This window comes from Clarias gariepinus, chromosome 14 (genome assembly GCF_024256425.1).
Source record: "Clarias gariepinus isolate MV-2021 ecotype Netherlands chromosome 14, CGAR_prim_01v2, whole genome shotgun sequence".
Classification (NCBI taxonomy): domain Eukaryota; kingdom Metazoa; phylum Chordata; class Actinopteri; order Siluriformes; family Clariidae; genus Clarias; species Clarias gariepinus.
The window spans coordinates 11,610,411-11,626,226 of NC_071113.1; the positions used below are offsets into that span (position 1 = coordinate 11,610,411).

General features: G+C 37.6%; 1 protein-coding gene across 6 annotated transcripts in view; it reads right to left on the bottom strand.

Annotated features, from left to right (window-relative positions):
- The window catches only part of LOC128541614 (protein shisa-6), a 56,208-nt gene that overhangs the window by 16,954 nt on the left and 23,438 nt on the right, over nucleotides 1-15,816 (bottom strand). For 3 of the 6 annotated variants that reach the window (XM_053512115.1, XM_053512117.1, XM_053512114.1), the window contains one exon: nucleotides 1,348-1,386. The exons of the other annotated variants lie outside the window; for them this stretch is intronic. In XM_053512115.1, the coding sequence (XP_053368090.1) occupies nucleotides 1,348-1,386 (39 nt within the window). The remainder of the gene's footprint in view (nucleotides 1-1,347; nucleotides 1,387-15,816) is intronic. 6 annotated transcript variants of the gene reach the window in all.

Consider the following 15,816-nt stretch of genomic DNA (forward strand, 5'->3'; position numbering starts at 1 on the left):
ACATTAGGCGTGTCGTAAAGGAAGGAGGAAATTGTAGAATAAGATGGGAGAGAAATTGGAAGGTGACCAATGCTGTCCACTAAAATTGTAAAAAATTGTCAAGGTTTTATATCTATTTTTTTAATAGATAGATTAATCAACCAAGTAACTGGAGAAAGCTAAATAAAGATGATTTTTTCTTATTTATAAACGGGAAAATAGTTTATGCTAGCATCTTTAACACTATATTTTGATAGGGAAGAGCTAGCTAGTGAGGAGAACTGGCAATATTCAGAGGGAAAAGGATTAAAATATCATCATCATCATCATCATCATCATCATCATCAACAACAACAATAACAACAGGCGTTCTTCAGTACAATGACGAGGTTAGGTTGTTGATGAAGCAGGTAAAACAATAAGCCTCGGAGCATTTCCCAGACATTTCCAAGTATATTCTCTAATTATAATAAACCTAAGGCAAGTTGCAATAGATATGTAAAGGCTTGATGGGTAAATAATAGCCTGGTCTTTCTTATGAAGTACTTGGTCCTATGCTGACAAATGCATTCTGACAGCCTTTTCAAGTGACTATATACCCCATCTGCAGAGGTCACGGCGAGCAACACTTCACTGCCTCATTTAGCAACATCATGGACATGCAGTAATATGAAAACACTGACCCCATACTGACGCATGGGTGGACTTCCTAAGTGAGAGGAAACAGCTTACGGCACACTGTGTTTACTTGTTTTTAATTCATTTCACTCAGCCTAAACGTGTTACATAACACCAATAATGACATTATGAAAAGTCTGATATTTTTTAATTGATTAAGAAAAAAAACATCTGCGTACTGTATATGAACAGAAAAACTTCATTTCTTGATGTAAATCATTGTTAGACATACCAGGTTTCCGGTGGATCCCAGAGTCGAGGTCTTCTCTTGATAAACTGTAGCGTTGAGTTGTTAACAAGGATAAGCACAGATTTATCTGATGTCTTCTTTTATTAACAAGAAGTAACATCATCAATAAAACTGTCTTTATCCTTGCACAGGTGTTTGTACTTCCCGTTTTGAGGTGGCCAATGCTTGTGTAGGAGAAGAACACAAGAAAAAAAAAAAAGTCCAGAGGAACAGAGACACTACGGGGGAGTGAGTCAAGCAGAAGGGAGTGCTGGGCTTTTAATGAAAGAGATAACGAGAATGAATACAGGACAAATCTAGTCGAGCGTTGGCACAGATCTACAGAGTGAGGGGTGAGAGTACATGGACGTACAGTACACAGCCACCACAAACACAGACAGAGGCTAACGTCAGGGGTCAAAGGGGAAAACACACTCAACCACACAGAATTGCCTTCCTACCATGGTGACTCTGAGACCGCATCGGCCACTGCCTTTCTCCTAGAAAAAAAAAAAAAAACAACCAAGCAGAGCGAGGCAGTGAGTGGGTGACCATCTAGTGTACTGAGTTTAAACACACTGTAGAGAAAGAGAGAGAAAGAGGGAGAGAAAGAGAGAGAGAGAGCATTACATAACATCCGGCAGCTCCAAAAGAGGGCACTCCATTCGTTACATTGTCGTGTTCAAATTCACAGATAAGTATCAGTGTCAGCAAACAATAACTTAATTAATTCGGAAACATCGAATAAATCATACTGTTAAATAAGAAGCGATGGAATCGACCAAAGCGTCCAAAACGCTGCCTACTAGTCTGGATTCTGAACAGGAACCTGAGACTACATTAGACACAGGCTTCCCCAAACGGTTTTTTTTTCAAACTGAGCCTTTATTCATTGGAGCCTCAGATACCAGACTCTTGGCAAACACCAATGAAACCTGATGTGATTTTCCCATTTATCTCAAACTTCGAGATGGTCATGAAAAGGTATTATATTGGGTATAATACCCAATATTTATAAAAGGTATAAATATTGGGTATTTGAATCACTGTAGCCTTCCATTCGATCCAGTCTGACCATCATCTTCCTCCCTCATCAACAAGGCTTTGTGCCTGGAGACCTGTTACTCACTGACTGGTTTAGTTTTTCCACAGCATTTTGTGTAAACTATAATGTGTGTGAAAATCCCAGTAGATCAGCAGATTCTGAAATGCCGTCAGCATTTCTCTATTCTGATGTTTCTGACCTGTACTGTATTTGCATGATTATATGCATTGCACCGGTGCCACATGATTGACTGACTTCATAAATGCATAAATTTGCAAGTGTTTAAAGCAGCTTCCATTTCTGACTTACTGTATCACACAGTCCTGTGTATAGCAAAGACAGTCTGTAAAAAAAATAAAATAAAAATGGCACGAATACAACAGCAAGAAATGGAGCACTTGTTGATACACAAGGAATTTGTAATTATTCTTAATGTAAGAGTTTATTAGTAGTTACAGTATATCAACAAATCCTTAAATATGTGATTTAATTTTTTTTCATTTTACCTAATAGTTTAGTTTATTATAACTAGAAGTTTAGAGACATACTGTAAACTACCTTCAAACCTGTGAAGTCACAAAGCCTTCGTTCGTTTCAGATAAAAAAAATTTCCCAAATTTCCCCCAAAAATATGAAACTGAAAAACAGTCGTGCTTGGTCTTCCCAAGCAATCTAAGCTGTCCATTAAAGTAATAACTCCACTGTTGCAATAAATCAAGACAGAAAACGCATTTACACAAAGCCCACCTATAATGGAAGTTTAAGAGCAACTGCTGAGGCATGCAATAAACATTTATGCAAAATAAATTTTTTTTAGCACACTTTCATGAACATTTCAATCAAATCAAAACTAGTCTAAATAAGGTTCTAAATCTTCTAAGTCGGATTTGCCGGAGTAAATGCATGGTTATAAATATAGACATGCAACACAGGCAGGAGTTTTAGCAAGACTGCTCATCAACACCACAAACATGCATAATAAACAACCAGACAGAGTTTTAAATGTAGTTAAAATAGTTTTTACTTCAAGCTTGAATGAAAAAATATGTACGAACAGCTTTGGTAGCGCACTTTCTCATTCTTAAACCTTTATAGTGTTAGAGTGCAATCACAGAATTCAGCAACTGCCATTTGACTTCCCATAAAAGTGAGTTTTTAAGGAAAGAGGATTTTAGTTCTTTGCTCAGTAAAAGGAAAATTACACAAAATGACTGTCAGTGGGAAAAGCCCATGCAGTACGAATGGACTTACAGCATACAGAGATTCATCTTAAAAAAATACTGCTCTAACATATTTGATTGTCCAGGTTACACTATGTATATGCACTGTGTTAAATTATTACCCAGTGATATACGGTATATAGGTATTACTGAAAGGAACAACAAATTCCTGTCCTACATATTAATTACAGTTATTTACATACTGTATATGCATAGTTATCCATATGTATGCATTCTTTACACGATTTCCTTTCTAAATATCTAACACACATGTAGAAGAAATTTGTATTCCTTCTGTAGTTAGACTAGACTCAACTGAAGTGTTAAGCTCAATATGAGGACATTTTCCGGTTACAAGATTGATAAATTCTGTATGCAGGATTTGGGCGTTCCGCTGGGATCTGGAGATCATCATGTGTACATCCATGTTTATTTGAGACTGTGGTGTGGATGCGGGGGCTTTTCGTCCTGGATAGACAATGGTTCTTTATTTTGCCAAAATTGTCTTGTAATGTAATCATTTGAACACAAGAATGGAGTGCCCACATCTGCACCACGATATGAAGAATTACTGGAGACAAGACAGCGCTTCGGGTCATCCTTTGGTTAGCCAGCAAAAGAACCGTGCTTTGCCAAAGCTGATTAACTTTAAAATGACCAAACGTTATACACGTACACACCCTCCTTTAACAGTAATGGAAAAGTAAAACCAATTCTTTTGTTTTTGCTCTACAATCAAGACGTTCAAGTAGAATTTCAGCTTTTACTGTATGTCCTTATATTTACCGCCAAAGGTGGGAAGCAACTCAAAAACATGCATACGTAGCAACCATGTGACATCACCAATCTGTTGCATCCTTCTTTTCTAACGCTTTTCCAGGCTTCTTCCATATGTTCTTTCAGACGTGGTCTGTTTTTTGAGGGTTCTCCCTCCATTTTACTTTTTAGGACAAGAACAGCATTTTCCATTTAAACCCTGGTGATTGACTTTGCAGGTGCAAAACCGCTTCTTTTGTTCCTGATGTTGTCCATTATTGTGATAACAGTGTAATTCAGGTCATTTTCTTGCTGCACAAAGAAATTCCTGCCAATTTAATTGGATTCATTTCCCTGTAAATTGGGAGACAATGTTCCTGTAGACTTCTGCATTCATTCTCCTACCATTATGAGGTACATCAATAAAGATTAGGGAGCCTGTTCCGGAAGCAGCGATGTAAGCCCGAGACATGACATGACTTACACTGTGCTTGACGGATGAGCTCATATGTTTTGGATCATGAGCAGATCCGTTATTTTTTCCACCCTTCAGTGTTTCATTCAGTAAGGTAGAGGTTCTTTTAGGGCTGAACTCTGTATTACTTTGTAATTTTTAATTTTAATGGGTTTGCAACTTGTGTTATTAATTCTATATTTACTACTGTATAGGTTTTTTTTTTTTTAAGCAAATTGTAATGCATTCAGCCCTGCCCTTCAGAGGTTGTTGGTAATGTCACAAACTAATGTTTTTTGGGGGTGCATCAATTTTTTTGCATCAACTGCTATTGCTTTTCCTGTTCAACCTCCTAAGCGTCTGGTTGTTAGTGGTTTCTTCCTTTATCCTGACAATCCGATTTAATGTACTAGCTATTTGCAATGGTTGTGCAATGGCTCGCTTTTACCTTTTTCTTAGCTTCAAAATGGCTTGGTATGAAGCTCATACCAAAAGTAGACATTCACAATTTTTAATTATTGATACAATCAAGCTACCAGAGTCCACCTGGGCAACAAGAACCGTCGATCATATGTTCCAATAGTTTTGTTCACTTAAAAAATGGATGGGACCCAACAAAATGTGCCATGCTCTAAACATTGTAACACATCCAGACTTTAATTGTCTTTTAATGAAAGCTGAAACCCGGATCTATCACCTAATATCTATCCTTTGATCTCAAACCCAAATGTCTTTGATGTATAGCAAATAGCAAAAGAACTTGCTTTACTGTTCCAATGCTTTGGGGAGCACTATATAATGAAGATATATTGCAACATTCAAAGGCAATCATTTTCAGTCAGGACATTAAGCAACCTGTAGCATATGGTAAAAATGTCATCATGCTGGCAAATGATTAATGGAATCCAATTAATCTCTTTCCAAAGTTTTTCTTTTTTATTATTATTAATGTATTGTCTTCTTAAATAATGGATGAATGTGGGCTTAAGGAGAGGACAAGGTAATATTTACAGTAACGTCACTTTTCACCAGGAGACTTTTCAAATCTGAAGAGTGACTGAAATCAGATTTCACAAGTACACAGCTCCACGAACTTGCCCACACTAGGAAAGCCCTAATTAACCCACAAGCATCCCTCATTTCTTACATTTCACATTAATGGTACCTCTAATTTGATCTTAGGAGTGGGAGGCTGTTGAGTGGGAAAGTGCCAAATGACTACATCTCTCTAAAGATGGTTCATGGTCTTCAAATGTCAGTCCTTGCCTGGCTGAAATTTGTACTCTCTCCTAATTAAAGTGCAAGACAGTTTAAAGAGAAAGAGAGAGCAGGAATGACGAGAAGCACCTGTGTGAATGTTCTTTACCAAGTTGTGAGAGACATCAGGGGAGAAGATGAAAGGTTGTGAAGATGCAACACTAACGTTATGTTACTAAAGGCTAGGCAAAGCCCATTACTTTGATCCCTTACTATTAATTAAACATCAACAGCGCGAAACCATCAACGCCTGAGAAACGGGGACATCGATTCCTGCACACGAGCCAACTAATAAGAGAATTATTTTACAGTGGCATCCTAAACTACGGTCAAGATGAATGACAGTTCGAGCATTACACCTAACCGAATGACATTTCTGTGCTATCATTCAGACATGTCAGGTAATGTCAACCTCAAATCAGATTTTTCTATACATCAAAAATGAGCAGGGGATGCAGGCTAGATGGATTATTGGCTGATTTGGATGCCATGATGTCACCAAGCTCCAGGCATCCCCAGAGAGCACTCCAGCCCTGATCTCAATCAATCCCAGCAAAGATTTTCATTTAGATTGCAGTCCGGAGTGAATAGTCTTATAAGGGCTTAGCGTCTGTGCCATTCATACCAGCAATCCATGCTGACACGGGGCATTTCCATGAAATCACTAAGACGGGGTTTAACCCAGACTCCACTAAGATGGAGTTTTGACCCAGAAAGGTATTACTGCCTCAGATAATCTAGAGGGTTAATGCAAAGGATTGAATGGTGAGAAAACATCGGGAATCTATTAAAGCAGCCGTTTCCTGTTCATGTCCCGGAGTTTCTAACATTTAGCGCTCTGAATGAACTCATCAGCTAATCGGCATGACCTTCATGAAATGATTTGCGTCTGCCAGAGTAGTCTAAGCACTAATAGCATTGCCCTGCAAGGACACATCAGTTTAAGCCTTGGATTACGGTTCTGAGATCAATACTTATTCGTAAAATGTGCATCTGGTACTTTGTAACGATACGCAAAGTTCCACTTTGACGCAATGTGATAAGGTGGTGTCTCAAGAGGAAACATTTCTTGATGCAGAAAAAACAGCAAAGACTGAATATTTGCCTTAGGTTTTCATTTTCAATTGGTTCAAATGTCATATACAGTAAAAGCACAATATTGATATAATGTGTGTGCAATTCATTCACGCTCATAGCAGCAAAATATATGACAAATGCTCTAGATTACTTCACATAGCTCATTAAACATCATCTCTCTGGCCAAGCTTTCATATTTGTACAAAGTTGCCAGGTCTCAGCAAAATTCTTCCCTATACAGTATCTTAAAACCTGCATGAAAACATCAAACAAACTGCAGCTTGACAAGACATAGAAATATATATTTTTTCCAGTGTTCCCGGTTTTGTGCCTAAGCCGACTCCACTCTCAACCATATCTCAAAACTATCTCAGTTTGTCACCCTGCTAGTGACTCTCAAGGTGTGTATCTGAAGACACACAGCTCTCTATACTGTATCTCAAGCATTCTGGAGAATCTGGAGTATGCTAGTGTATTAGATCATGAAAAATAGCAGTCTCTAAAGAAGCATGCTTTAAAACCCTAGCGGCACAGATCTGTAACACAGCAGAGGTTAATGCTTTAAAAAAAAAAAAAAGAAGAATTTTCTTTATTATGCATCGTGCTCACGCTATCGCTCAATATGCTGATTTATCAATTTAAACGACGGTAATCGAAATAATAACACGATACACCACACTGTATTGTTAAAGCCTAGTACGCTGTTTAGTTTCTTCAAGGTCAGGATGAATATGACTGCTCCGAATCCTTGCACGAGGATTCGTGTTCGATTGTGCTTTGCGTGTATTCCGAGGACTGGAGGAAATGGGAAACCAGCTGAAAGCAGCATTTCCTTTCTGAGTTGGACAGAAGTTCAGTGACAACTTTTATCTAACATCTGAAACGTCAACAAATTCCATCTAATCTACAAACACACTTCAGTCCGTTTCTCTGATTGTTGGTCTAAGCATTCGGAGCTTGTATGACCAATACTGCACCTACTGTCTCAAAAAGGCCTATCTGTTGTTTTTTTTTTCCCCCAAGCTTCCATTATCTCTACAATCACAGTTTTAAGCATCTAAAATCAACAATTGCTGAGATAAGCACATGGGCGCAGTAATAACTCACATTAATTAAACATCCTGAGCAGTGGCAGGATCAATGCGGGCCCTTTTGTTCTGAAGCCCAGAGACTCACTGTCATTAGCATATTAACAAATCAAATCAAGTAGAAATGCCAGACTGAGGCAAAGAGAGAGAGAGAGAGAGAGAGAGAGAGAGAGAGAGAAAGAGAATTGAAGTACGTACTTTAATATGTGACGTCCCACTGAGAGCGATAGGCTGCTAAGTGCCTGCTTCATCATCATGTCAGCATAATAAGAAACATGTTAGACAGAGGATGATGCGTTTAAATGTCACCCTCCCCATACTCAGGTAACTAAGTAATATGCAGTAAAGTAAGAGTTGTGTGAACAAGAGCTCATTCCTGACCGCACAGGAAGCCAAAGCTCTGATAGACTTTGGAAACTGAAATGCACCAGTGACTCACTGTGATTAGACAGAAGCACAGCTTGAGTCCTCTTCAATCTGTTTACTTGCTCTTTCACTCAAGCAACTTAAGTGAACGTGTGTCTGTTTCAAAAATCATTTCGGATCCATTAGACAGATCTGCCTAGTGGATATAAAAATATATCACTTAGTGATAAATATGCAAGTGCAAAAGAGGAAAGGAAAGAAGAAGAAGAAAAAAAAACCCCACACAAACAAACAGCCGTAGTGTCGGCCCGTTGAACCTGTACGGTTAATGTTTAAAGCCAGGCACCACAAGCAAAAATAAGTTTGCTTTGAAATGTAAATCTTCTGAGGTTTTTTTTTTTGTCAGTAGTTCTATTATTAACTTTATAATTCACAATACATAAAAAGAAAACACTCTACCTACACCTACCATAAACTTTGCTGCATTTTGCAGATATAACTGCCACGGACATTTTTTCCATTCTCTCCAAATAGCAGGGAAATTTCTTCCCAAATCTTTGTCATATACAGTACACAATTTATATTCAATTAGATAAATGTAATGATGCATTCGGAAATGTTAACTATTTAACTATCTAAGCTTTCACGAAAAAAATAAATCACACACTTTTTTTCTTAAAGTTTTGATTTCATCACCTTTTCTAATATCTTGAATAGCCTTGATTTATAGATTCACTTCATTTTATCGCATATGCAGAGCACTTTTAAGAAGAGTGTCTTTTACAAACCAGATTCACAGAAATCCAGATGTAGTTTGATTCCTAATAAGAATCCAGAGGTGACAGTCATAAGGAAGAAACTCTGAGAAAAACCTGGTGATGGATTATACAGGAAATTATTGCTCTTACATGAAGCTATAATATGTTTGTGGAGGGAAAAAAGTTTTTTGAAGAGCATCTTAATAATTATACACTTTTGTAAACTGTTTATAAGTGAATACATTGGAATGGTGCAAATGTTTTAAAGAAGGTCGTATGTCCATGAATGAAATCCCACCTGAGGTAGCTCGAACCCGCTGCAGTTGTTCTCTTTAAGCGAATGGAATACCCAATTTACTTGCAGAAAAGACGCAGCTCTCTGTGGGAATTGTACACGCTATCATTCACAAACACCACATTACAGGAACTTGACTGATAGTTATTGCAAAATTTTCAGTACAATCCTGACCTCGCTCCAAGCTATTTCCACATATTTAGGCCATTAAAGGAGTTCCTGGGAGGCCAGGATTTCTGATGTGAAGCAGGCAGTCTGATGATAGCTCTGGCGTACTGAGAAAAATTTCTACACTGATTGTATCCAAGCACAAGGTGAAACACTGGTATAAGTGCATTAGTGTAGCAGGGGATTACATAGAGAAATAAAGGGAGGTTTTACTCTCATAACTGTGCCCTGTTATTCTGTACAATGAAAAGACCTGGTTTGACTGGATGTCATCCAGTCAAACATTAAAAATGTCATCCAGTGGAATTCCATTTATTTCTATTCATGCCTAGACTATTGGATTTTTCCAGTGGTTAAGGCGTTGGACTACGGTTCGGAAGATCCCAGGTTCAAACCCCACAACCAGCAAGTTGCCACTGTTGGGCCCTTGAGCAAGGCCCTTAACCCTCAACTGCTCAGATGTATAATGAGATAAAAAAAAAAAAAAAAGTAAGTCGCTCTGGATAAGAGCGTCTGCCAAATGCCTAAATGTAAATGTACGACATGATACAGTATGTACAGTAGGTCCTCTGGTCAACACTCACACGCACATTGACACACACTACAGCCAATTTGAAAACGCCAATTAACCTAATCTGCATGTTTTGTTTTAATTGTGGGAGGAAAACAGAGAACCCAAAGGAAACCCACCAAGCATGGGGAGAACATGCAAATAGCCTCAATGCAGGAATCAAACCCAGGACCCTGGAGGTGCAAGGCGACAGTGCTAATAACTAAGCCACCGTGCTGTGTGTATATTGCATTCCTGAATCTTTGAGATTATGGTGCACATCAACTTCCTATGGGATTGTGAGGTGAAAATTTTTACCATATATATGCAAACAGAAGCAAAATGACAAGTCTAAAGAAATGGAAAATGCACGATGTGCAAGTGCACAAGTAGAAACAGAGGTCCTTAATGTGAGATGGCAGATTGGATTTCCATACTGCACATAGGGCTCCAGGATCAAAGTGGAGAAGTCATTTTAATTCTGAGACTCATACCTCATTGCCAGTCGACAAGCTCATTACTGAGAGCTGCTGCAGTTAGATGGCAGGAGAAAACGACGGAGGGTATGATAAAAGACAATCTTACACATGCTTGTGGAATCATTGATTTGTGCCATTGTTCCACTTGTCTCCCAGCTCCATGAGCTACAAGAGAGATTTATAGTCCCAAATCCTTTATGATTAACACTCATAGAGAAAGAAAGGTGAACATAAAGCAGGAAAAGGCTGACAACATCATCATAAAGCATTGTAAACTGTAGCACTTAGAGCGTAGATGGTTAAAGGAGTGTTGATATTGTCAGATTTTTCACTTTTCAAGTCACACCAAAAGCTGAAACAAATAGATGACAGACGCTTATGTTACATAAGACCGTTTTCACTCTGGATCAGTAGCAGTATTCAGATTTCACTGTTGCTATTTCCAGTGCCCCCGTTCTACCCTTTAATTAGATCCAGAAGGAACTGCAGGTCTTGTAAATGTTTTTCATCATTATATGATGCCATGATGGTGCACAGAATAGTGTCGCTAAGCCGAGACTCAGTCTACCATGGCTTCTCTATGCTTATACACAAAACCATCTGGTGCGCTCAGCACAACAGGGATAAGCAGGCTAAGCCATGTTTTAAGAGAAAAGAGCCCATTAATATGGAAGAAGTTGTTTTCACAAAAAGAGGGGGCAATCCAATCTCGACAAACTCATTGATAGGTGCAATTTTTCAATCTCCCCTGGCCTTTTCTTAAACAAAAGAGCTTGTTAAATAGTCATTTATTTTTCATGCACTGTTTCCCTGTTGCGACCAACCTCCTCCTGTAATCCGCGGAAATTGAAAAAATAAACAAATAAGTAAATATATAAATGAAAACAGGCCTAAAATGACCAAACAATATGCTTCTTATTGTAAAATAAGAGGCACGGATAAACATTTGAACAATTTCCTTATAACCAGTATTTTAGACAGACACTCAAATACTGCAAATTACTGCATTGTAACTCAAGAAAAAACTAAAAATAAGTGTATGTTAAAAAAAGAAAGAAAGAAAGAAAGAAACTAGGACCTTAACCAATGGACAGATAACCAATGAAATTTATAAAATGTTGTAAGACATTTGCCTTTATAGATTCTGCACAGAATAACTGTACAAAATTATTAATAGCCTAAGAAAAAATAAGGGAAAAAAATCTAAATAACATTTTAGCTAATGACAACAAAAGAAATAGAAGAGCACAGAACCACCGGAATAGTTTAGCTGTAGATAAATTAAAAACTTAAATTGGAATTATTGCTTCATCAAACGAGCAAATGAATTAAATTTCCTAACAAATGTCGCTCCATTAAGAGATGTGTGAAAGCTACAGTAGCAGGCGAGACAGCTAGTATACAAGAGCTTACTAATACTGAATGCAAGCATGATGTGCTGAAACTATTTAATTTATTTGTAATTAATTTTTTAAAATATAATTTCTCGAATCTTGTCCTGATTATTGGAATATTAAATGGGTTAAAGCTAAATTTGATTGTTAAAGCTACAGTAGAATGCAAATCATATAAAGCAGGGGTTCTCAAAGTCAGGTCCCTGAGGCTTAGCCACGGGCTCTGTGTTTTTTAATTAAACTACAGAGGTGGAAATCACATCCATCATTAGCATGCAAGCTTGTAGCAAGACTTGTAGCACACTAGGAGATAAGTGCATACACGGTAAAAAAAAAAATGGCACACTGGTATTGGTAAGCACGCATGAAAGTATGCTAATAGATCCGTGTGCATTAGCATGTATATTCTAGAAAGTACATACAATGTACTATAAAAGAAAAAAAATAATGCAATAAGCTACTATGCAAGTGCATAAGGAGGTTAGCATGCAACAGGTTAGTATCTGAGCTCAAAGGTATGATAGTGTGCAAACGAAAAAGTTAACTAGTAGACAAGCATTCAAGTATAGTATTATAGTATTTGAGATATTATAAATTTAATCTAAAATGCAAGTAGGTTAGTATGTAAGTGCAGAAGTATGCTACAGTAGTATGCACACATCCTAGAAAACTAATTGGGGTGTTGTGGTGTGCATACATGTGTGTAAGTTTCAAGTGCATCAAAAGGATATTGTGAAAGGTAGTATGTGACTAGGTTAATAAGCTAGTGTGAATGTAGATTGGCATGCAAATACATGAGCAGTCTAGTAGACTATTATGCAAGTAGGTTATTACGTACATGCATGGGTATGCTAGGATCCATGTGCATACAGTAAGTTTGCAAGGAGGCAATCATGCTAGAAGGCGAATGATCCATTTAGAAGGTAGGGAAGCAAGCAAGAAGAGTAGTGGACACGTACTGGAGGTAAGCGAGGAACTATGTACTGTAAGCAGGCTACTATATGTGTATATGTACATAAGTAAGTAAGCATGCTTATTTAAAAGTATAAAAGATTGAAAAATCTGAACGTAGCTGTGTGCAACAGACAATATGCATACAAGCAAATGCAAAAGTAAGTTAGTGTAAGATTCATATACTGTATACTGTTCAGATAGACGATTCTAAGAGTTTAGAACATAGCCATAGACTTTCTACTGTGTGCTGTATGTCCATTAAGCCTTATCAACAAGCTTTTTTTTTTTTGTCTTAGTCAAAACCAGCACAGTCACCAAAGGTTTCAAACAGATTTTCAAGACGTAAGATTGAATTTCCTGTCACAATAGTAGCCAAAATATTATTCACGTTATCAAACATATGAGTCAGTCTCCCCCTTTTACTGTAAGTTAAAAATATTACCATATGGCGTTCTCTAAAAACCTTTAATGTAACATGAGGAAACTGAAGAATCGCATCATCTGTGCGGTTTAAGACTTGGTATCGATTTATGTTTGCAATATGATGCTATTATCTTTTCATCCCTGGTAACAGAGAGAAACCATGTCAATCAATACCTGCACTGCAAACATCCACAAGAGCACCGAGGCAACGAAGAGCACACAAATGACTGACCACAATTACAACTAGGCCAGGGCTGGCATAGCAAATGGCCTATTAGTGTAGTTGGATGGATGGGAAACAGCTTTTATCTTCTATAACAACACTGCAACATTCACTGTTAAAAGGAACTCGGTATTCCATACTCAAAAAGCAAAAATAACATTAAAGCACAAGTCTGCAATGGCAAGGTGTCATCTGGCAGCAACTCATTTCAAGCCCAACCACACTAAATTACTCATGTTGGGCAGAATGCATTGCAATTCACTATGACAATAAATAAATATGGAATTTCTTAAATTAAATAGCAATGGGAAAATTTTTGAAAAATGGTGAATTTATTAGAAATCGTAAAAACTGAATTGATAAAAAAAATAAAAAGTGCAGGAAACTAACCCGATTTGGACTGATAAGTACTTATTCCTGCATCGAGTCTGTGTGCGAGGAGTTTGCATGTTCTCCCCGTGCTTGTTGGGTTTCATTCTGGGTACACTGGTTTCTACCAAAGACATTCAGGTTAGGTTAACTGACGTTCCCAAATTGCCCTGTGTGTGTCTTACTGTATGATGGATTGTCACCCAGTTGATGAACAAACAAACGAACAAAAAATCAAACAAAGGTACTGACATACTGTATTTTGGTTAAAATTAAGAGCCATTTAGCACAACATTTATGTTAGCGCCATAGTTATTAGTATGTGCCAACATGTTGCAAAATTTCGATTTGTATGTCAAAAAAGCCTCCTGTTTATCTTTTTATATCTGAACCATTGCTTTAATTAAAGCAGCTCTTTAGGACATTTTTTTCCATTTCAAATTAAACCATGTTGATTAAATGGAAGAAATTAAGGAAACAGCAGCGACCTCATTTCCCCTCTCGTCAGTTCCAACCACTCAGTATTCAACATCACCAGTATACTAGTTATACTAATCACCAGCCTGATCATCTGCTTGGAGAACTATTCCTTTAAGACGACATTAAAAACTATGAGAAAGTCTGGCTCGTCAGAACCAACATATGAAGAAATGAGGTGGGGCGTTAAACCTTTCCACTGTTTGTACATGGTGCATGTGGTACATGACTAAAGATAACTTAGTACACTGGAGATAAATGTTAACCGGTTTGTGATTATTGATTTCAAACTTAATTTTATATAAATGCTTCACATTTTTAAAGTGGAGGAGGTTGATGTTTTGTTTGCCGGCAAATTGATGAAAATGCTCGGCCGTGTTTAAGATGCTGATTTAAATGCATGCCAGTTTTTCACTGGTGTGGCTGTTCGAGCATGAACTGCATGAGCAATGCATAACTGTTTAATATTTAATAGAAGAACAAAGCCTGTCATTATTTCTCCTAGGAAGCTATAGGCATAGATGCATGTTGCATTAGGCAGTGGTTTGTGAAAAAACTATGCCACTCTTTTATGCCTGAAATTACTGATTTATCAGCACGGACTGAAAGTAATCTGAGGATCAGTCCCTGTAATCCTTCCCAGTTATTCTGCTGGCAGGTCTAAAAGAAAAATTAACAATTTTAAGAGATTAACAGACACCTCGACTCATTAAGATTTAATGACTGGTAACAGTCATTCAGTTTCATTTCAGTCCCTTTTTTTTTTATCGTTCTGTTCATCTGATAGAGACAAGCATTTACATTGAATGAATGTGAGTCACTAAGAGCAAAGTAGGATTTATGAAGATCGTTCCATCAAAAGAGGGCTTTGTTCATTCATATCGTGCTTCTCATTTCTTTAATTGCACCTCCGCGTTTCATTTCCTTGCTTCCCGTCCTCGCTTCTTAGCTCCGCCCTTCCAGGAAACGAGGGAAAGGATGCAAAGAAAGGAGACAAGGACAGGAGCAATCAAAAACACAAACACACTGCATGTGAGACGTCCTTGTTCGCTGAAGCTTCACTTGTCATTTTTACCCATTGTTTATTGAAGCCTATTTAAGATTTTTGCATTTGTGGTTCTTAAATTTTAATTAGTTTTAATCTTTTTAGTGTTTTCACTTATAGGCTCATAGGCTTGTCAAACACTAGTGCATTCTTCATTTAAAAACTTTCTAGGATGAACTTTCTAGGAAAATGTCTAGGTCACGCCTTAAAAGATGTAAGCTCGAGAAACAAAGTTTTGGGATACACCCATATTTACTTTTAATCCTTCTGAGAGGTGTGTAGGAGTTAAACACAACACTATGCACACCTTCAAATCCATGAAACATATCTGTATCATAGTAAGCCCTTTGGAAAATAACGCATCATTCGTGGCACATTCTTGCACTCAATTTGAAAAGTGTTCCGTGTTATCAATCAAAATAAAAGCGAGACGCTGATGGCCGGGCCTTTACTGAGATGATGATGCATTTCTTACATGCTTGCCTTTCAGGCTGTTTTCAAAGGGCCTGGTCATTGCTCACACAGCTTTATA